Source organism: Microcebus murinus, chromosome 3 (genome assembly GCF_040939455.1).
Source record: "Microcebus murinus isolate Inina chromosome 3, M.murinus_Inina_mat1.0, whole genome shotgun sequence".
In the NCBI taxonomy this organism is placed as follows: Eukaryota; Metazoa; Chordata; class Mammalia; order Primates; family Cheirogaleidae; genus Microcebus; species Microcebus murinus.
The window spans coordinates 45627862-45650063 of record NC_134106.1 but is presented as its reverse complement, the minus strand read 5'-3'; the positions used below and the strand labels follow the sequence as shown (position 1 = coordinate 45650063).

Below are 22202 nucleotides of genomic sequence, written 5' to 3'. Positions count from 1 at the left end.
TATCTTTTTTATGCCCTATTTGTATTTCTTCTTACCATATCCTTCTAATATAGTTATCACAAGTTTAGTTAAATCAGTAATCAATATTTACATTATTACAACTATACAGAGTTTACTGCAAAGCCAGGTATTATTTTTCCTGAATTTACTAATTATCTCGATTTATATACTTTACTGTACATTTACCCTTAAATGGTCAACTGTTTTTTATAAGGGTAGAGTTTAGGATTTTTCTGGCAGTTTCACCTAAGGGCAGTGCCTTTCACATAAAGAGATTATATTCTTGGGGTGAAAGGGCTTGTTTTCCATGATCCTAACATATGTCAGTATGAGCCTTACTCATATTAGGCATGCATCAAATCAGAAACGTGATCCTTGTAATTGAAAGTTTATTGCTCTTTAGATCCATGCTAGAGTGCTTATTGGTTATCCTGGTCTGCAAGTACAGAAAGTTTATGATAATAGACTATGATATAATATCTAATGATTATATTAATAAAGAAATAAGAACTTTTCAGTTCCATTTTCATACTAAAATAGCTCAGATAGGTACACGATAGATTAGAAACTGAAACTGGAGGCTTGGAGTGCCTAGGTATTTAGCCTGTTAAATGAAAGCATTCCACTATTCTTATTGGGTTTCCTAATGAGTCTACTAAGAGCATAGAAATCCCCTCAGATCCCATAAATTCATTTCAAACATTTGTAGGCACTAAACAGCACAGATTTATAAAAGATGTAGAAAATTTTCATTCTCCTCTCTAAGATGTCTGTTGAATGTGAGATTAATTTTAGGCGTTGAAGTACTTTTCTCTTAATTTTTGAAACTCTCTCTCTAGATTATTTAAATTGTGCTTTTCCTTTTTCCTCAGATTTCTAAAATAATTTCATCTCATGTTGTTTGTATATAAAAACTAAACAGTTCCCTCTGTCTATAATCAGAATTGTCTTATTATTAAGAGCAGTCTTTCTCAAAGGCTAAAACTTGATATAAAACATATTAATAATTTTTTATGAAAAATTCTGAAAAATTTTGAGCAAACCAAAATTCTAAATTCTGAAAACTTGCTGCTACTTAGAGGAGCTTTATACAAAGGAGACTATAGAACTTCTTGACAAATGAATAAATTTTGAGATATCATCGGGAATGTTGGACATAAAATTAAAAACAAACTATTTGAAAAAAATTTCTTTAAAGAAAACAGAGAAACTTGGCACAACTCTGTGTTAGGGACAAAGATAGTATTTACATTATAAACTTTGTTAAAGGGGATATGAAATCACCACATTTATTAGAATATTATACATTCCAAAGTAAAATCCAAATGATGTGTTGTCATGTAGTAATTGTCTTATACTATAAATATATAGTTTTTTTAATTTATGTACATTTTCAGTGGTAATACTGAATCTTTTAAAAATACTTATTGTCAGATTTAAGTACTCAGGTTTATAATATATCACTGTAATGAACTGGGGGAGAAAAAATGAATCATCTTTAGTTTGATTACTCACTGTGGAAACAATTGGGAATATGCTCAAACAATTCAATATAACAGTGATATATTGTACACATGGGTTTTATAGATAACATTGCTGAAACCTTTTTTTTTTTTTATTAGCCTTTTCTTTGTTTTCCTGAGTGATCCTATAAGAGAAAACTAAAAGAGAGTAAAGGAAAAGAGCTTTAGGATCCTAGACAAATTTCTAGTTTGGACTTTGGTTTTCTGATTTGTGGTGAAACCCGGTATCTCTATGGTATTTTCTAGGTCTAAATGTGGTCAGTGTATGAATAGGAGGCAGTCATGGGTGAGAGATATGTAAGGGGACTCAAATATGGAATAAAGAAAATAGAAATAAAAAGATAGAAGGAGGCCAGAGAGGAAAGATATTTATTGAATGTCTGTGATTGTCAATGATTGATGTAACTGTAGGTATGCCTAACATTTTTGTTGCTAGGGTTGTTTCTGCAATGTTCTACCAATTGCAGGTACACTTTTCTCCACAATAATGGATTGACTAAACCAGGTTTTTTATATTATACTATGGCCAGTATAGTAGGTACTCAGTGATTATTTCTTTAACTTCCTGAAAATGTACCAGAGTTGATTACATAAAACAAGGTTTCCCCTTCAGTTCTCTGGGTTTTTAACCTTGACTTCTTGACTGTGCTTGCTGTTTGTCTTTGCCATGACACATGATCTGACTTCTGCAATAGATTTTCCTTGTTTTTATAAGTAACTAGTTCTGGTTGGTGCTTTTACTTGAGAGACTCACTTTTCCATTTAAACTCTCATTTGCCTTGGGCTGTTCTGATTTTATTAATTATTTATCTTGCGCTAAGCATAAATCAATCACAGGTCAGATTTAACCTGCCTTACTAATATTCTCCCTTGTTCTGCAGATCTCAAATTGTAGTTTAGGACTCTGTTATGGTGGGGGCAGTGCAGGGATTGGAGAGATCCTTTCTCTACTATAAATAGAAAGAAATTAGCCAAACAGCTAAAAGTAAAAAGAAAATTAGCCGGGCATGGTGGTGTGTGCATGTAGTCCCAGCTACCAGGGAGGCTGAGGCAGGAGGATCACTTGAGCCCAGGAGTTTGAGGTTGCTGTGAGCTAGTCTGACGCCATGGCACTCTAGCCCAGGCAAGAGAGTAAGACTCTGTCTCAAAAAAGAAAAAAAAAAAAGAAGCAGCACCAAATTAATGGCAAAGTAATCATCATCTCTTTAGATCATCTCTATTAATGATAAATACACATTTATTTAAATAAAAACGTATTATATGACTAGTTTTAGTCATCCATAGGTTGATAGTTATGTTTCAATGTAATTTTAGTTTAATTTTTTTTTTAATTTTTTGCAGTAATCCTAAAACGGAGAGTCAGAGAGTAAATAAAAAAGTCAACAATGATGCTTCACTGAGAATTCATAATCTATCCATTTTGGTGAAACAGATAAAATTTTATTACCAGGTAAGTGATCCTTTTTTTAATCTGATATTTTAATAACTACTTACATTTTTGTGTAAGCTAGTATCAATCATCTAACAAATATGAAATACTTACTATATTCCAGGTCCTAGTCTATTTGCTGGAGATAGAGTAGTAAATAAAATATCTGTTATGAATATTAAAAATACAAGCAAGCACTTCATAATTATCTGATAATTACAAATGATTACTGTATTTTACCTATTTTTAAAACAATTCCCAGTTTCCTGAAAATTTGCATAATGTCATAGTTTGTTGTTAGCCTACTTGAATTATGCTTTTGAAAAGTATACTTTTATTGCCTTTTTAAAAAAACCCAAGTTGGGGCCAGGTGCGGTGGCTCACGCCTGTAATCCTAGCACTCTGGGAGGCTGAGGTGGGCAGATTGCTCGAGGTCAGGAGTTCGAAACCAGCCTGAGCAAGAGGGAGACCCCGTCTCTACTATAAAAATAGAAAGAAGTTAATTGGCCAACTAATAGATATAGAAAAAATTAGCCGGGCATGGTGGCGCATGCCGGTAGTCCCAGCTACTTGGGAGGCTGAGACAGCAGGATTGCTTGAGCCCAGGAGTTTGAGGTTGCTGTGAGCTAGGCTGACACCCGGGCACTCACTCTAGCCTGGGCAACAAAGTGAGACTCTGTCTCAAAAAAAAAAAACAACAAAAAAAAAACAAGTTGGATGCATATTTCCGTTTTTAAACACGAAATTCTTAAAGCTGTCAATGTACCTCTGAGAATTGTTATAGCTATACTGCCCAAATTTTGGTATGACATATTTTTAAATATATTTATTTCTGTACACTTTCCATTTCCACTATGATTTATTTCTGAGTTATTCAGAAGTATGTTATTAAACTTCAAAACATGATAATTTTCAAGTAATATTTTTTGGTTTTCATTTTTGGTCAAAGAATGTGGTTCATATAATACTGATTCTTTGATATTTGTTAATAATTACTTACCTTGGCCTAATATGTTGTTAGTTTTCATTAAAGATCCATGTGAAGCAGGGCGCGGTAGCTCACGCCTGTAATCCTAGCACTCTGGGAGGCTGAGGCGGGCGGATTGCTCAAGGTCAGGAGTTCGAAACCAGCCTGAGCAAGAGCAAGACCCCATCTCTACTATAAATAGAAAGAAATTAATTGGCCAACTAATATATATAGAAAATTAGCTGGGGATGGTGGCACATGCCTGTAGTCCCAGCTACTCGGGAGGCTGAGGCAGAAGGATTGCTTGAGCCCAGGAGTTTGAGGTTGCTGTGAGCTAGCCAGGCTGATGCCACGGCACTCACTCTAGCCTGGTCAACAAGCGAGACTCTGTCTCAAAAAAAAAAAAAAAGTTCCATGTGTACTTGAAAAAGTTATGTCTTTTCCAATTATTTGAGTGCAGAGTTAGAACAGTCTTGTTAATTGTATTGTTCAAATCTTTTGCAGCTTTATTAATTTGTCTCTTGAGTTATTAAGAAAGATGAGTTGAAATATCCCATTATGATGATGGATTTATCAGGTTTTCCTTTATACACTTTGAAGCTATGGATGTAAATAAATTTAGAATTGAAATCTTTCTGAAGAATTGGATCATTTATCGGCAATTGTTTATACATTTTTTTCTTTGTATTGGTTTAATATTTTTTCACTATTTCTGTTTTCTTGGAGGCCACTGTCAAAATTATGCCTGTCATATTTAATGTAGCAAAGATGCTGAAATTAGTCAGCATCTTTACTGTTTTATGGAACAGTACTATGACCTGAGAATGCTTTAATTCTAGTCATTCTTTTTTATGAGTTTTAACCTCTTCTTGTCTTGTATTTTAGTTCTATTGTTTTTAACCCTATAAATTAGATATTGAAAATACTATTAAATAAACAAACCTAGTTGAGTTGGGCGCTGTGGCTTGTACCTGTACTCCCAGCAACTCAGGAGGCTGAGGTGGGAGGATTGCTTGAGCCCAGGAATTTGAGGCTGCAGTAAGCTATAATCACGCCATTGCGCGCCAGCATGGGTGACAGAGTGAGACCCCTGTCTCAAAAAATAAACAAAAATAAAATAAAATAAATAAACAAAACTAACGTTTTATTTGATCAAGCTACATATTTTCTGGTTTTCTCCTTTATGGTTTTCCTTTGTATCAATTTCTTAATGTAGTGCATCCTTTAAATTTTTTTTTTTAGAGGTTTAATGATAAGGTTGAGAAACTTTGAGAATGCTTCTCTGAAAATGTTTTAATTTCACCCTTGTTTCTGAAAGATAGTTTTGTTAAGTACGCAGTTTTAGATTGGCAATTATTTTTCTCTTATTTCTTTGCAGATTTAATTCTGTTACCTCTGGATTCCTTTTTGCTCTGGAGAAGTCAGCAATTAGTCTGATTTTTTTCTTAGTTTAAACTGTCTTTTTTTCTCTCCTACCTGCTTTAAAAAAGAGACAGAGAGAGAGACAAAGTCTTGCTCTATCACCCAGGTTGGAGTGCATTGGTGTAACCACAGCTCATTACAACCTCAAACTCCTGGGCTCAAGTGATCCTCCCACCTTAACTTCCCAAGTAGCTGGGACTGCAGACCCATGACACTGCCTGACTAATATATATATATTTTTTTTTGGTAGAGAAAAGGGGGGTCTCCGCTCTTTTGCTCAGGCTATTCTCGAACTCCTGACCTCAAGCAATCCTCTTGCCTCAGCCTTCCAAAGTGCTAGGATTACAGACATGAGCCACCACACCTGGCCTCCTAACTGCTTTTAATATTGTCTTTTCTAATATTGCCTCTTTCCTGTTCTAATTTGATGCCCTTCAAATGTTTCTATTAGATGTATAAACTTTTATATTATCAAACTATGCTGCATTATGAATGTTTTCAGAACTGTCTCTAGTTTACTCACTTGCTCCTTCCTTATCTGTATCAAATCTTCTGTTTAACCCATTGATTATATCTTTCATTTGTAGAAATTCTGTTTGATTCTTTTTACATCTGCCTTTTCATTTTATTCATTAATCATTTTAATGCCTTTATTCTTCATATATTTTTAAAATTTCTATTTCAGATTTTACATCTCATAGTTCTAAAATCTGAAATATGTGGAGATCTGAATCTGCCCTTTCATTTCTGTGTGCTATTTATCGTGGTGGTGGTGGTGGTGGTGGTGGTGGTGGTGAAGGTGGTAATAGTGATGGCAGGGGCATCAGTGATGTGTTTGTGTGTGTTTTGATTGTGAGCTCATTTTGCAGGGGAAACCTTATCTGTGGAAATTCTTTGGTGTTAGGGCCAAGGATACATTACCTCAGAAAGGATTTGTTTTCATTTGTGCTACCAACCCTGAACCAAATTCGATTTGTGTTAAGCAACTTTATATAGAAGCAATCTTGGTACACTATAGAAAATTAGAAGAAAATAGACAATACAAACATGGTTCCAGTGCCAGAAGATTGCCACTACTATCACCTGAATATATATACATCTGGATCTTTTTTGTGTATTTGTGTGTTTGTAAATTGTTTCAACATGTTTACGTGTTAGTTTTAAACTGGAACTATGTTATTGCAAATCCTTGGGGGAACAACCCTTCCTAATCCCTACCAAATGCCAAGAAAGTCAGCTTCTTCCTTTTCTTCCTTTGCAAGGTTCAATTGGTTGTTTTTTTGTTTTGTTTTGTTTTTTCCCATCTTACCTTTTAGCTGAGAATTATTTTTTACTTTCTTTTGAGCTCAGTCATACATTTTAAAACATTTTAAAAAAATTATCTGGCATGCCTGCCTGCCTTCCTTCCTTCCATCCCTCCATCCATCCATCTAGTCCTCCTCATTGCTAAAAATAGAAGTCTGTGCTAAATTTTTTATAAACATTTTGTTAATACTTGCCAATATTTAGGCTGTCATTTTCCTCAATTGATTTGAATTAGTTTTTTATGTCATATTCTTTTATCTTTTACTATTGTTTTATATCAATATACTATTGTTCTTTATTTTTTAAACGTAAGACTAGATTGTGATAAAGTGACTCATTTTGACAACCATCATCAGTTTTGCCCTTATTCGAATGATATGCTACATTTTTGCTTTCATATTGTCTTTAGGGAGGTGGAAGTTTCCCTGGGAAATTCCCTTGAGAATTCTAGGAGAAAAGATGTAAAAGGTGAAGGGATTTCTGCATTGGTCTTAGGTTGTCAATGCAGCCTAATTCTGTATTGTATACTACTGCTTTCTTCTGTGTTTTTTGTAATAACTTTGTTGAGACATCATTCACAAACCATATAATTCACCCATTTAAGGTGTCCAGTGGTTTTTAGTATATTTACAGAGTTGTGTAACCATTAACACAACCAATTTTAGAACATTTTCGTAGCTCCCAAAAGAAACTATGTATCCATTAGCAGTGACTCCTCATTTCTCCCCATCCTGCACACCACCATCACCCCTCCAGCCCCCATCCTTAGGCAACCACTAATCTATTTTCTGTATTTATGGATTTGCCTATTCTGACCATTACATATAAATTGGAATCACATAATATGTGGTTTTTTGTGACTGGTTTCTTTCACTTAGTATTATGATTTCAAGGTTCATCCATGTTATAGCATGTATTAGTATTTCATTCCTTTTTATTACTACTGTCTTCCTCCTTGCCCATGCCAGATATTAAAATTATCTTCATGTTAATCATTGTTAATTTAATGATGTTATGGTTGCAAAGAGATTTGGGGAGGAGGGAATTGTTAAATCAGTCACTTCAACAGTTTAGATAAGTAGTCTCAATGAAGGGTGATTTTATGCCTTGGGGCACATTTGTCAATTGGAGATATTTTTGGTTGTCACAGCCAGAGTTAGTACTGGTATCTAGTGGGTAGAAGCTAGGGATACAGCTAAGCATCCGATGGTGCACAGGACAGTTCCTCACAACTAAGAATTATCCAGTCTAAAATGTTAATAGTACCAAGGTTGAGACCAAGATTGAGAAGTCCAAATGTTAATTGTGCCAAAATTATATTAAAATAGAAAATTTGATTTGTCTTTACTATCACTGTTGTTTTAGACACGTCTGTAACTATTTCATTATCATTTGTTAGATCGCCAGTCATACCCTTTTCTTTTTGTTAATCTAAGTTTGAATACCAGTGTACTAACTCGGGGCTAGGACTGACTGAATATCTTAACATTTTATTTATACTGTTTCAGATATTTAAGACAAAATATTACTGGGGTTGAAATTCCCCATGTACCACTCCCCTGTGTACTTCTGTTAGAGATAGTTGACCAAATCATCTCTGCCCTCCCAACCCCATGCTTCATATTCTTAGATAAAATGTTTCTAAGACACTCTAAATATCTACAGTGATAGTCCTTATAATTTTGCTTCAAGGCAAGGAAACTAAAAGTTAGAATGAATTAGAAATGTATTCCTTGAAATCCATTTAGTTGTTACATATGTAGCTATAGCAGTTCTCTCTTGAAATAACTGTCTTTTAACTGGAAAATTTAGTGAATACCCAAACTCAGTATCATTCCTTAGAGTAAGTTATTTTAGCAATTTCGACACATATTCGTAATTCTATTTATCTAACATGATACAGATATTGAGTATGAACTTTAAATGCATGCATATTTTTGGCAAAAGGTTTTTTTTTTTTTGAGACAGAGTCTCACTTTGTTGCCCAGGCTAGAGTGAGTGCCATGGCATCAGCCTAGCTCACAGCAACCTCAAACTCCTGGGCTCAAGCAATCCTTCTGCCTCAGCCTCCCGAGTAGCTGGGACTACAGGCATGCGCCACGATGCCTGGCTAATTTTTTCTATATATATTAGTTGGCCAATTAATTTCTTTCTATTTATAGTAGAGATGGGGTCTCGCTCTTGGTCAGGCTGGTTTCGAACTCCTGACCTGGAACAATCCGCCCGCCTCGGCCTCTCAGAGTGCTAGGATTGCAGTCGTGAGCCACTGTGCCTAGCCCAAAAGTTTTTTTTTTAAGGCTAATAAATGCTATGCTGAGGAATAATTTTTTGAAACTCTAAAATATATATTTATAAGGAATTATAGATAAAAGATTATTTCTAATTAGCATTTGGTATTATGCCACCCACTGACCATGGGCAAATGCTTTAGTGGATCCAGAATTACACATCTTTAAAAAGCAATACAAGTTAACTTTTTATGGTTATTTGCTTCTTCATTGTAGTATTAAGTTAAATAAAGGATTCAAAAAGAGTTGAATACTTTGAAAAACGTATTCCTCAGTAATGAGTTATATCTGAACATGTAGTCAAAGCCAATTTGTAAGGAAACTGTCATAGTTATTTCTATAATCTTGAAAAGATTCAGTAATATCACATGGCACCCATCCATACTGTAGTCTAATTCATCCCAGACCCTTTGCATATCTTCAGTGTCAGTGGGCTGTAATGGCAGACATGATGTGTTCCTTCATTTCTTCAAGAAAAAGGTGGTATAAACAAAAGTTGCTACCTAAAATGAATAACTTGAAAGCTTTCAGTTCTTTCTGAGTGATCTTGTACTGTCAGCATAGACATATATTCTTGTCATTAAAGTTTAACAGAAGTCAAAGGAAGTTAAATGTCTGTTGTACATAAAGGAGAGAAATAATGATGCTGAGAAAGAACCCACTTTCATGAAACGATTATAAGATAGGATTTTTTTTTTTTTTTTTTTTGAGACAGAGTCTCACTTTGTTGTCCAGGCTAGAGTGAGTGCCGTGGCGTCAGCCTAGCTCACAGCAACCTCAATCTCCTGGGCTTGAGTGATCCTTCTGCCTCAGCCTCCCGAGTAGCTGGGACTACAGGCATGCGCCACCATGCCCGGCTAATTTTTTTATATATATATCAGTTGGCCAATTAATTTCTTTCTATTTATAGTAGAGACGGGGTCTCGCTCTTGCTCAGGCTGGTTTTGAACTCCTGACCTCGAGCAATCCGCCTGCCTCGGCCTCCCAAGAGCTAGGATTACAGGCGTGAGCCACAGCGCCCGGCCAAGATAGGATTTTTAATAAAGTAGTTAGCTTTTTAAAATTTTTACTTTTTGTTGAGGAAGCTTTCTTAATTTTAATATCAGTTGAAATTTTTAGTTCCCTCAGAGAAATAACAAAAAGAACAAAAAGATGCACATGCTCAATCTTTTATTGAGGAATGTTGTTTAACTTTCTCGCACCTAAAACCTCAGATTTCCAAATGATAAATATTAGACCAATTGAGTTGGATTTATTTTGTAGACTTTTTTTTTTTTTTTTGAGACAGAGTCTCACTTTGTTGTCCAGGCTAGAGTGAGTGCCGTGGCGTCAGCCTAGCTCACAGCAACCTCAAACTCCTGGGCTTGAGTGATCCTTCTGCCTCAGCCTCCCGAGTAGCTGGGACTACAGGCATGCGCCACCATGCCCGGCTAATTTTTTATATATATATCAGTTGGCCAATTAATTTCTTTCTATTTATAGTAGAGACGGGGTCTCGCTCTTGCTCAGGCTGGTTTTGAACTCCTGACCTTGAGCAATCCGCCCGCCTCGGCCTCCCAAGAGCTAGGATTACAGGCGTGAGCCACAGCGCCCGGCCAACATTTTGTAGACTTTTGATATATTAACTTAAATCTATCTGGTATTACTATTTTAGTTATTTATTAATTTAAAGTGAGAAACGATTTAAGAGCTTATATATCTTTCTTTTTTTTAGTTGTAGTATATCATACCAGCAGAAAAGTGTACAAATCATAAGTTATAGTTTGATGAGTAATTACCTAGTCAGCATTACCCATATAACAACTATTGGATATCTTTTTATAGGAGACTTTGCAGCAATTGATCATGATGTCATTGCCAAATGTCTTGATCATTGGCAAAAATCCCTTCTCTGGTAAGTATTAAAATTACCATAATGTGATAGAATGTCTTATCTTTGTGCAGTACTATAGTGCTTACCAATAACTTGCTTGTTTACATTAACTCACTAGGTTTTTCACAACTCTGTAGAAGTTGAAAATGATGTTCCATTTTATAGAGAGAAAACAAGCTTAGAATATTTGTAAGTTGTGGGTGAAAACAGACAAATTTTATTTTAAGACCAGTGTTTTTCCTACTATACCAAACTGATACTTTTCTGAGATGATTTTTAGTGTCTCATTATAAACAGGTAAAGAAGATGATGGTAATTATAAGTTTGAAGAAATATAACCTTAGAAAAAATACGATTTTGAAATAATTTTCAGGTTTCTATTTATATATCTACTATCCACCATTGCCAGAGTTGTTTGAATCTTAGCTTTTACTGATACATTTTAATTGATGCTAAACTACTTCTGATTATTTAAATTATTTTCTTCAAAATTTTCTGCCCTTTATTGGATTTTAAGTGTGATGTTTCGGAATTTTAATTTTTAAACAATTGCGGACATTAGCAGCTACCTATTAATTTCAACAATGGACTTATCCTTACAGGCCACATGTTAACCAAATTAAGTATATCTTCTCTAATCCTCACACCCCCTCAGTCAAAACAAAGAAAAATAAAACCAAAATAAAAACTAAAATCAAGCAAATATTTTTATAAAGGAAACTAATAATTAGAATGAGTGATTTAGGAGTTTGGATAGTCTTTCGAGATACCCTGGGATGTTTGATAATACAAATTAAAAAATTAAAAAGTTTTACATGGAGGATGGACTTATTTTCAATTCTACATGTAGTTAGTAAGTACCTACCAAGTTGGGGACCAGGAATATAAAGAAATGGTCCATGTTCTGGAGGATCTTGTGGTTTGGTAAGAGATACACAGATTACTAGAAAATTATTAATTAGTAACAATTAATATGAAGCAGAGATGTACAAAATGTTAAGCCATATAAAATATTGAGCAATCATTCTTAAAATTAGCATATTAGTGAAGTTTGGGGACCATTGGTGATTGGATCGGGGAAGACTACACAGAGATGTTAGAGCTGTGCCTAGGATTGTAATTAGTGAGTAGTTCTCTAGGGGATAAGGAGATAGGAGAAGAAAGACATGCATAGGGAATAGCAGAAATGAAGTCAGAGGAGTGTATATGTATATGTGGGAAGAATGATGATTGACATGGTTCAGTATAGCTAGAAAGTAGGCTGTTTCTAGGAGGAAATGTCTGAAAAGATTTGGACTTTATCATAGATAGGCTTGTCTGATGGTGAAAATCTGGCCCAAAGAAGTAATTTTTTTTTGCCAGCTGAATATTTTAAGAAAATCTTAATTGAATACTGTTAGGGAATGTTCTCTTCAGTTCTGTTACAGATTGTTAACTTCTGTTTAGCTTGTTATGTACATTTATTTTAACAACCTCATGGTAACACATTTAAGATTCTGATCCTTATGAACTTACACAGTGGAAAACCATTTAAATTTTATAGGCAGAGGTATCATAAGATCTGTGCTTTAGTAAGAAAACACTAATAGGCCTAAGAGGAGCCAGACCTATTAGGAGCCATTTTGGCTGCCTTTGTGGCATGCCCCGTATCAGCATAATTTGCTAGGTTCTTGATTTGGTAGTGTGGTGTAGTATAAGTATTTATGGAAAAGGAATGGATTCATAGTTAGCATTCTTATTGCACAGAGCCCTGAAGCCTATTTATCTATCCAGCAGCCCTTCAAAATTGCAGTCCTTGCCCACTTCTTCTTCTGTTACCATGTTGTACACACAGAGCTGCTTTTAAAAATTCTCCACTGTATTTGCTTATAGACTACATCAAATTATTGTGAATATTACCTCCAGATGTGATTCTTCCAATATAAGAAAAAGAATTGAAATAGAATAAAAATTTGTACTTAGTAATTGTTTTTATTTCAGAACAAGGCACAGAAGAAGTTAAAAAGCTGCTTTTACTTTTACTGGGTTGTGCAGTTCAAGTAAGTTAAAAATATTTCTTCATATTTTCATTTTAACAACCTTTTTATGTTTTTTTCAGATTTTAGTTCTGAAAGACTTAAGGATGGACCATTGGTTTTGGCATTTCTGTTAGAAAATTTTAAATAACTGTATGACCTCCTAAGGAGATTATCTTGAGATTACCTTCTATTTCAAAATTTGGATATATTATAGTTATATAATTTCTAATTTTTAATTATTCTGAGGCTTCTGGTGACCATAAGTTTTTCACGTTTCCTCAGACGTACCCTTAGAAACTCCTCCCAATCTTTTCTTACTCAGCAGGCATCCCGCTGGCCACTTATGGGTGTTTTTGCCCATTTGGTTTTTTTACTTCAAAATGAGATATGTGCAGTGTGCATAGGAATTTGTTCATAGTTTTGTTTATAGTTTGGCCCTCCAAAGGTCTGAGGGACAGTGAACTGGCCCCTGTTTAAAAAGTTTGAGGACCCCTGTTCTATAGCAAAGAAAAGAAAAAAAAAACTCCTCCCAAAATATCCTTATGATTTATGTTTGCATGTATGTTATGTTTTAGGAGAAGGAAAGGGAGATTAATACTAAAAAAACCTTGCCTCCTTTTTAATGTTGTATGTTTTAATGTTCTGTTTATACTGTGGAGTACTAGTCAGCCATAAAAAAGATGAATTAATACCTTTGCACCAATCTGGATGAAATTGGAGACCGTTCTTCTAAGCGAAGTATTGCAAGAATGGAAAAACAAACACCACTCACTATTAAATAGGAACTAACCTATGAGCATGCAAGTGCACAGAGGGAAGTAAAACTCAGTGGAAAGAAATGGGGCTGGGGGAGGGAGGGGAAGAAACCAACCTAATGGGTACTATCAACACTATTTGGGGCCAGGCGTGATGGCTCACGCCTATAATCCTGGCACTCTGGGAGGCCAAGATGGGTGGATCGCTCAAGGTCAGGAGTTCAAAACCAGCTTGAGCAAGAGCGAGACTCCATCTCTACTAAAAATAGAAAGAAATTAATTGGCCAACTAAAAATATATAGAAAAAATTAGCCGCTCATGGTGACACATGCCTATAGTCCCAGCTACCTGGGGGGCTGAGGCAGAAGAATCACTTGAGCCCACAAGTTGGAGGTTGCTGTGAGCTAGGCTGGCGCCACAGCACTCTAGCCCGGGCAACAAAGTAAGACTCTGTTTCAAAAAAAGAAAAGAAAAGAAAAAGAAAAGCACTATTTGGGTAACAAGCACACCTATAGAAGCACTCAAATATTACAAAAACAATTCATATAACCTAAAACATTTGTACTCCCTTAATATTATGAAATTAAAAAATAAAAAAGCAGGGCTGGGTGTGGTGGCTCATGCCTATAATCCTAGCACTTTGGGAGGTCAAGGCAGGGAATTGCTTGAGGCCAGGAGTTCAAGACCAGCCTGGCCAAGATAGCAACATAGATAATATAGCAAGCTTGTCTTGACAAATTTTTAAAAATTAGCCAGCATGGTGGTGTGCACTTGTAGTAGTCCCAGGATGTTCAGACAGGAGGATTGCTTGAGCCCAGGAGTTCAAGGTTATAGTGAGCTATGATCATGCTAATTTTTTCTATATATATATTAGTTGGCCAAGTAATTTCTTTCGATTTTTAGTAAAGATGGGGTCTTGCTATTGCTCAGGCTGGTTTTGAACTCCTGACCTTGAGTGATCCACTGGTCTTGGCCTCCCAGAGTGCTAGGATTACAGGCGTGCTGGGAGCTATATTCTTGAACAAAGTATGTTATTAATGTTTTATGCTGTATAATGTGCAGGTGTTTACTTCACAGTTAAGTATTAAGTTAAATATGGTGTTTATAGTCATTGCTGTTCTAATTTGATCATCAGATCCTGAATTAGAAACAGATCCTTAATTATTTACAGACTTTATGTACTATATTTGCTTTTAAAAATACCCTTTGTTGGCCGGGCACGGTGGCTCATGCCTGTAATCCTAGCACTCTGAGAGGCTAAGGCAGGAGGATCGTTTGAGCTCAGGAGTTCGAGACCAAACTGAGCAAGAGTGAGACCCCGTCTCTACTGAAAAAAATAGAAAGAAATTAGCTGGACAACTAAAAAAAAAAATAAAATATATATATATATATATATAAATTAGCCAGGCATGGTGGCGTATGCCTGTGGTCCGAGCTACTCGAGAGGCTGAGGCAGGAGGATCACTTGAGCTCAGGAGTTTGAGGTTGCTGTGAAAGAGGCTGATACCATGCACTCTAGCCTGGGAAACAGAGTGAGACTCTGTCTCAAAAAAGAAAATAAGTAAATAAAAATACCCTTTGTTAGTTAGTGTTACGTATAGTTAGATAACAGTGACAGTATAAATTTGGTTGTTACTGGTGGTTATTTCTTAGTTGTTATTGCTGGTTACTAAAATTGACAATGGGAATGGAGCAGAACCAAGGACCTTTTTTAAATGAGCAGTTTAGAGAGAAGTCTCAAGATATTAAAGAACCCATTGTTAGTTAATATTATCTGTAAGAGGAATAAAAAAGACTAAAAAATCTGAGCCACTTATCCCCACCTATTTTTTTTTTTAATGTTTTTTGGAGACAGGGTCTTGATCTGTCTCCTTGGGTAGAGTACAGTGGCATCATTGAAGCTCACTGAAATCTCAAACTCCTGGGCTGAAGGAATCCTCTTGCCTCAGCCTCCTAAGTAGCTGGGACTATAGGCCCGCACCGTGATGCCCAGCTAATTTTTCTATGTTTAGTAGAGATGGGGTCTCACTCTTGCTCAGGCTGATCTCAAACTCCTGAGCTCAAGTAGTCCTCCTGCCTCGGCCTCCCAGAATGCTAGGATTACAGGTGTGAGCCACCACACCCAGCCTCCCCACATATATTCTATAATTCACATGATGGTATTCCCATTTGCTAGAAAATAAAAAGGATGTCGTGAAATAATGTTCTTTTTTCTAACTAAAGCTTTAATAGGTTAACCAACCCCTACTCTTCTAGTTCTGCCAATGGGTGTTTCCTAAAGAAATTTAGCAAGAATATTTTATACTTGGATGACTGTTGATGTTCATGTTTTAAAACACCTTACAACATTTTACTTTACTAGTGAAATAAAGCAGAGCTATGAAATGGACATTTTTTTTCTTAAGAGATAGGGTCTTCCTTTGTCACCCAGGCTAGCGTATAGTGTCTTGATCTTAGTTCACTGTAGCCTTGAACTCCTGGGCTCAAGTGGTCCTCCCACCTCAGCCTCAGCCTCTGCCTCCCAAGTAGCTAGGACTATAGGCTCATCTAACCACACATGGCTAATTTTTAAATTTTTTGTAGAGAAGGTTTTTCACTATGTTGCCCAGGCTGGTCTTGAACTCCTGGCCTCAAGCAATCCTCCTGCCTCACAGAGCCAAGGATTATAGGCATGAGCCACTGCAAAATCTTTCCTAAAACTATTTAATGAAACATTGCTCAGAAGTCAACTGTCATATCATCAGATATGTAAATTCCTTCTTATTGATGCACAGAACTAGATACTGCATAAAGCAAATGATATATAAATAGTTTTGGCCTTGTAAGGAACCTACCTTCCAAAATAGTTTATATTAATATTTGTAATTTTGGCATGTAATTAAAACAAGGTTTTTCGGCCAGGTGAGGTGGCTCATGCCTGTAATCCTAGCACTTTGGGAGGCCAAGGTGGAAGGATTGCTTGAGCTCAGGAGTTCGAGACCAGTCTGAGCAAGAGCGAGACCCATCTCTACTATAAATAGAAAGAAATTAGCCAAACAACTAAAAGTAGAAAAAAAAAATTAGCTGGGCGAGGTGGTGCATGCCTGTGGTCCAAGCTCTACTCGGGAGGCCGAGGCAGGAAAATCGCTTGAGCCCAGGAATTTGAGGTTGCTGCGAGCTAGGCTGACGTCACAGCACTCTAGCCTGGGCAGCAGAGTGAGACTCTGTCTCAAGAAAAAAACAAACAAGGTTTTTCTATCATGTTAAATATTCTTAATTTTTCCTATAAATATATTAGCTTGTTATATTTACCTGTACTTTAGATTCATATAATCTGGAAAAGGTTTGCCAGGTAGATATTTCAAATGGTTATTAGAAAAGGGAAGGAAAATGTTTGGATAGACTAAGGTATTAGAAATGGTATGGAATGGGAAAATTATGTAAGAAGATAAGTACATAAATATTCATGGGTATGACATAAAGTAAGCTGGAAAATAAAGGTGGTTTTGAGATGTTTAGAGAAGAATAGGGCAGTGTGGAGGTAAGCTTTAAGGTTGAGTTCATTAACTTTATCATTAACTTTAACTTGAGAATAGTTCAAAGAGCCAATAAACAAAATATATTATTAATGTGAAAGAGTGACTTTAGGAAACTGTGGCTAGAGCCAGTGAAGAATAATCTATAATATTTATACTATATTTGGAGGATGTCCAGGATCCAAAGTAGTATAGCACCTGTTATGTTAATAGGTGGATTTGTATCCTGGATGTCCTCCAAACATTTTATAGATTACTATGTATATCTTCACTATAGCACCTGTTATATTGTAAGCATTAAAAAAATAAGGTCATCAATACTTTTAAAACACAGAATAAACCAATATTTTTTAGTTCAGATTTTAGAAAAAAGATACAAACTCAAGGAATTTAAATTTTAGAGGCAGCCCAAATAACAGTACGAGGTGATAATTACTGTAATGCAAGACACATTGATGTGAATAGAAGTATTAAGCAAAGATGTTGAGAAAAGAACATACTCGGGGAACATCAAGTATAGCTGGAATCTATTAATAACATTCGTGGGGGAGAATGGCAAGAGATTTTAGACTGGAGAGTTTACATGGATTGAGTTATGAAGGACTGGATTTGCTACTTGAAGATAAAGTTGAGAATTCATCTTGTGTGCATTTTAGAGCCACTAGTAATAAATCATATGTATAATAATCAAAATCTCCTGTTGGCCTTCAGCTGTGACTATATAAATGATTAGAAATCTTTATTATAAGAGCCAAAATGTGCTTCAGGACAAGAAACCAAGGTGTATCATCAATTCTAGGAGCTATTAATTTCATCACAACAATTATTAATATAAAACTTCAGCCAACAGATAACTGTTGGAACACTTTCTAGAATGTCCTCTCTTACAGAATATTTGTTCATCTAGTAGTTGAACAGGTTAAAATTCTAGTATAATATAAAAGTGGCATAAATATGTTTTTCCTTACCTGGGTCACTTTTATCTGTTACATAATTGTAGGTAGAAATAGCAAGATAAAGGTTCCTGATATGATATTACTGTTCAGGAATTCAGGGTGCCACAGGTTATAAAAGATATATTCATAAAAAGAAATTTTAGAAAAGCAAGCATTAGGAAATGGAAAAAATTTTTCTTCTTTTGAAGAAAAAAATATGAAATTCCTGAGAGGAAGTAGCATTCAAAAACAGTAAAGTTAACTGTTATCCGAAGATTTTACCTCACAGAATAAATTAGAATTAAGACTTTTTAATCCTTGATCGTACATAAATAAAGGCGATAGAAGTAACTTTGAATATGAAGAAAACTGTCCAAGGCCAGGATTTGGACATTTTTATTATTGGCTGGGCAACCCAGTCAAGTTCTTCTAGAGTCTTTTTCAGTGGATAACACAAGTCTCCCAAACCAGTGCTGAGCATCACTTAGAATTTTCACAGATGTATGGCTCTTCATCATAGCCCTGAGATAGTTGTGAGATTCCCAAGCAAAGTCATTCTGAACAGGAGGAAAATTTTTGCAGTGTTTGTTTTTGGTAAATTTCTTTGTTTTAAGACCATGTAAAATTCACCCCTTTTCAGCAGAACTTAGGTTTTATATCAGTGCTGGCTGTTTAGTATCCAGAAATATTACTTATTTTGGACTTTGGCTAGGTTAGGTAGTGTTTAAAGTAACTGAGTGTCAAGTGTGGTTGGAATTAAATTTTGACCTTTATTTATACACTCAGAAGTCATTCTAATGTTAGTATTTGACTCTGAAACCCAGTTTTGAACTTGGTCAGTTTGAGGGCTACAGTCTATTGTTTACCTATCAGTGATCTGTAAAGCATCTTAAAGGTTAGCATTTTAGAACTTTTAATTATCATGTTATTTTTTAGAAAATAAAACAATTTCTAGCTGAGACATTTCTTTTTCTGAGACTATATAAAAATAGCAAATGTCTCTTAAGTTAAAGAGAGGCTGTGCACCGTGACTTGTGCCTGCAGTACCATCTATTCCAGAGGCTAAGGCAAGAGGATCACCTGACGTCAAGAGTTCAAGACCAAGGGCCGGGCACGGTGGCTCACGCCTGTAATCCTAGCACTTTGGGAGGCCGAGGCGGGCGGATTGCTCAAGGTCAGAAGTTCGAAACCAGCCTGAGCGAGACCCCGTCTCTACCAAAAATAGAAATAAATTAATTGACCAACTAAAAATATATATACAAAAAATTAGCCAGGCATGGTGGCGCATGCCTGTAGTCCCAGCTACTCGGGAGGCTGAGGCAGTAGGATCGCTGAGTCCCGGAGATTGAGGTTGCTGTGAGCCAGGCTGACGCCACGGCACTCACTCTAGCCTGGGCAACAAAGTGAGACTCTGTCTCAAAAAAAAAAAATAAAAAAAATAAAATAAAATTGAAATTTCAGTTTCTCGGTTGCACTAGTTACATTTCAAATACTCAGGAGCCACACATAGCTAGTGATTACTGTATTATCCAGTGCTGAACAATTTGGTCTGATTATTCAACTTTAGAGTTTGAATCTTTTTGTGTCTTGTTCATGTTTACAGTCTTTTTCTTTTTCTATCCTCTAAGATCCTATGAAATTCATTCTTTGTTCTTTAAGAAAGCTTATTTATAAAACATTTTCAGAATTTTTTAAACTCTTAGAGTTTAAAATAAGATGAGATTTAGTAGAAACTCTGTGTATTTTAAGGGTAAAGGAAAAATTCTCATTGATTTAAATTAAATTAATTTAAAGGAAAAATTCTCATTGTGCTAATGGGTGAGCTCCTAAATATAGTTATAAATAAAGAAATCATGGCTCTGGGGCTTAAAAGAGGGAAGTATTATCTGTTTAAACTGAAGGTAGAGAAAGATATGGCAGTTAAATTGGGGGACTCTTTGGTGAGTCATAGTCATTACCTTTTATAATAACTGCCATTTTATATTCTGATTGGCTCAGAAACTATGTATAGGTCAACAATTTTAAATGCATTAAAAAATTGAGGTTACTATACCTGAAAAGTCAGTATTTTATGTGTGCTACAAATGTACAATTAAAAGTAATTCTTAATTGTTCTCACAAGGCCTGTTTGCTAGACAAAATACTGTTTGCTCAAACTGGATATGGAAAAACCAAAACCTTTGTGTATTGTTGATGAGAATGTAAAATGCTAAAGCCACTATGGAATACAGTATAGGAATTACTAAAAAAATTAAAAATACAATTACCATATATATAGTCCAGCAATTCCCCTTTTGAGTAGATGCCCAAAAGAATTGAAAGCAGGGACTCGAATACTGTTTGCTAGACAAATTTTTATTTTTAAACCCACTAATTTTTATCCCATCCACCCAAAACTCTCACTTCGTAATCACAACTAGGAAGTGTACATTCCTGTAATTTAGTTTTAACCGTATCATCATAATAATTTTGTTTTTTTTACAAGATATAGAACTTTCTGTATTGATGATAATGTGCTTAGTTAAATTGTATGGCAATAGAAATAGAGTGTTAACAATTTGATAAGATAAATATGTAGAGTATAAATCAGAGCCTTGTAAGTTTCATGATCAAAGAACCAGTTTTTCTTTTTGTGAATATATTGTCTTCATTAGTATTTCAGTAATTGGCCCAGGAGATGGATCTAAGTTAGACAAGGCAGTGCTTTCTATTTTGTATGCACTTCTCATTTACTAGCTACAAGAATACAGTTATACTAGTATTTGGATTGCAACATACAAGATGTAGATAGAGGCAGAGATTAAGATGCATGTTAAACTGTTGATACCGACTGGAAGGAAAAAAGATTAGGTTCACATTTTAATAATTTTAATTTATATAAAGCTTTTAAAAAAGTTACACAATAAAGAATTGCTGCCTTTATTCTATTTGGTTACATGTGTGCTTGTATATACCTTCTTAAATTTTACCCCTGGTAAAGTTTTGTTATGTTAGGAATAAGTCAGATATTTATTGTATTACCCTATAAATGTTGAACTGGGCTACAAAAATGGGTTTCTTTTATTAAGATTGAAGGAATGAAGATGTGAGAAAGAATTGTAAGCTTGAAATAAAAATTGCTTAAAAATTTTTTTTCCAAGAAGAAAGGCTGTGTTGTTTGGTGATAGCCAGGGACTGACTGAGCATTTTGGCTGTATTCCGAATTCTGCCACTGACTCACTGTGTTTTTTGGCAAGTAACTTATCCTCCCTGAAACAAGTTCTTGATTCTTTACTTCTCTGTTTGTAAAGTTAGCATAATAATATTGTACTGACCTCAGATGGGTTGGGTAATGGTTTCCCACTTTAGAACTTTCCAGCATAAAAATAGTATAGATTTTCATTGCTTTGCTTTTTAAAATATATATTTCTAAATTGCTGTCTATTAGGTAAGCATATTGGACAATTTAAATGCAAAACAAAACCGTTACTGTACTGTTCAAAACATAGGCAAGCCTGATGAAGTTTAGTTATTTGTAACATTAAGGACTGTACCATTCAAAGCATGAATGATTATTTTATTCATTTATTTTAGTGTCAGAAAAAAGAAGAATTTATTGAAAGAATTCAAGGTTTAGATTTTGATACAAAAGCAGCAGTTGCCGCACATATTCAAGAGGTATGAAATTTATACAGTTTTTATGTACTGTTTATGAAACTGTGGTGTGTTTATTTGTATATCTCCAAAAATGCTTAAAGTCATAGGTTAAGCAAAAACAAATCAAGATGAAATATAAATTAACCCTGCTTTTATACAAATTGTCTTCTCTTTAGAGATAGTTCTTTAAATGAATCTTATACATGGCACAGTGCTAACTACAAATGTACCATTGCCTTTATCTATAGAGACATAGGCAGAAAGTGTTTTTTGAGGAATGAACTATATATGTCTTTGTTAGATGGACAGAATGAATAGTTTAGTTAATGGAAATAGCCGAAAGTGGAACACTGCTTGTAATTTAAAATGATAGTGAGGGAAGATGATAAGCTTAGTTGTTCTAGTGATTTTCTTTTGAATGAATGGACATAGCATAATTTTTATTGAAGATATTACTTGAATTATAAACACATTAATGATTTGTAGCAACCATATGAAACTTAAATCTAGGGCATATTGTACAGTGTCAAATAATT

General features: G+C 35.1%; 1 protein-coding gene across 18 annotated transcripts in view; it reads left to right on the top strand.

The window, feature by feature from the left end:
* CCDC88A (coiled-coil and HOOK domain protein 88A) overlaps positions 1 to 22202 on the top strand; it is a 120963-nt gene that overhangs the window by 19572 nt on the left and 79189 nt on the right. For all 18 annotated transcript variants that reach the window (XM_076000785.1, XM_076000782.1, XM_076000786.1 and 15 more), the window contains 4 exons: positions 2865 to 2973; positions 10759 to 10828; positions 12788 to 12846; positions 21604 to 21687. In XM_076000785.1, the coding sequence (XP_075856900.1) occupies positions 2865 to 2973; positions 10759 to 10828; positions 12788 to 12846; positions 21604 to 21687 (322 nt within the window). The remainder of the gene's footprint in view (positions 1 to 2864; positions 2974 to 10758; positions 10829 to 12787; positions 12847 to 21603; positions 21688 to 22202) is intronic.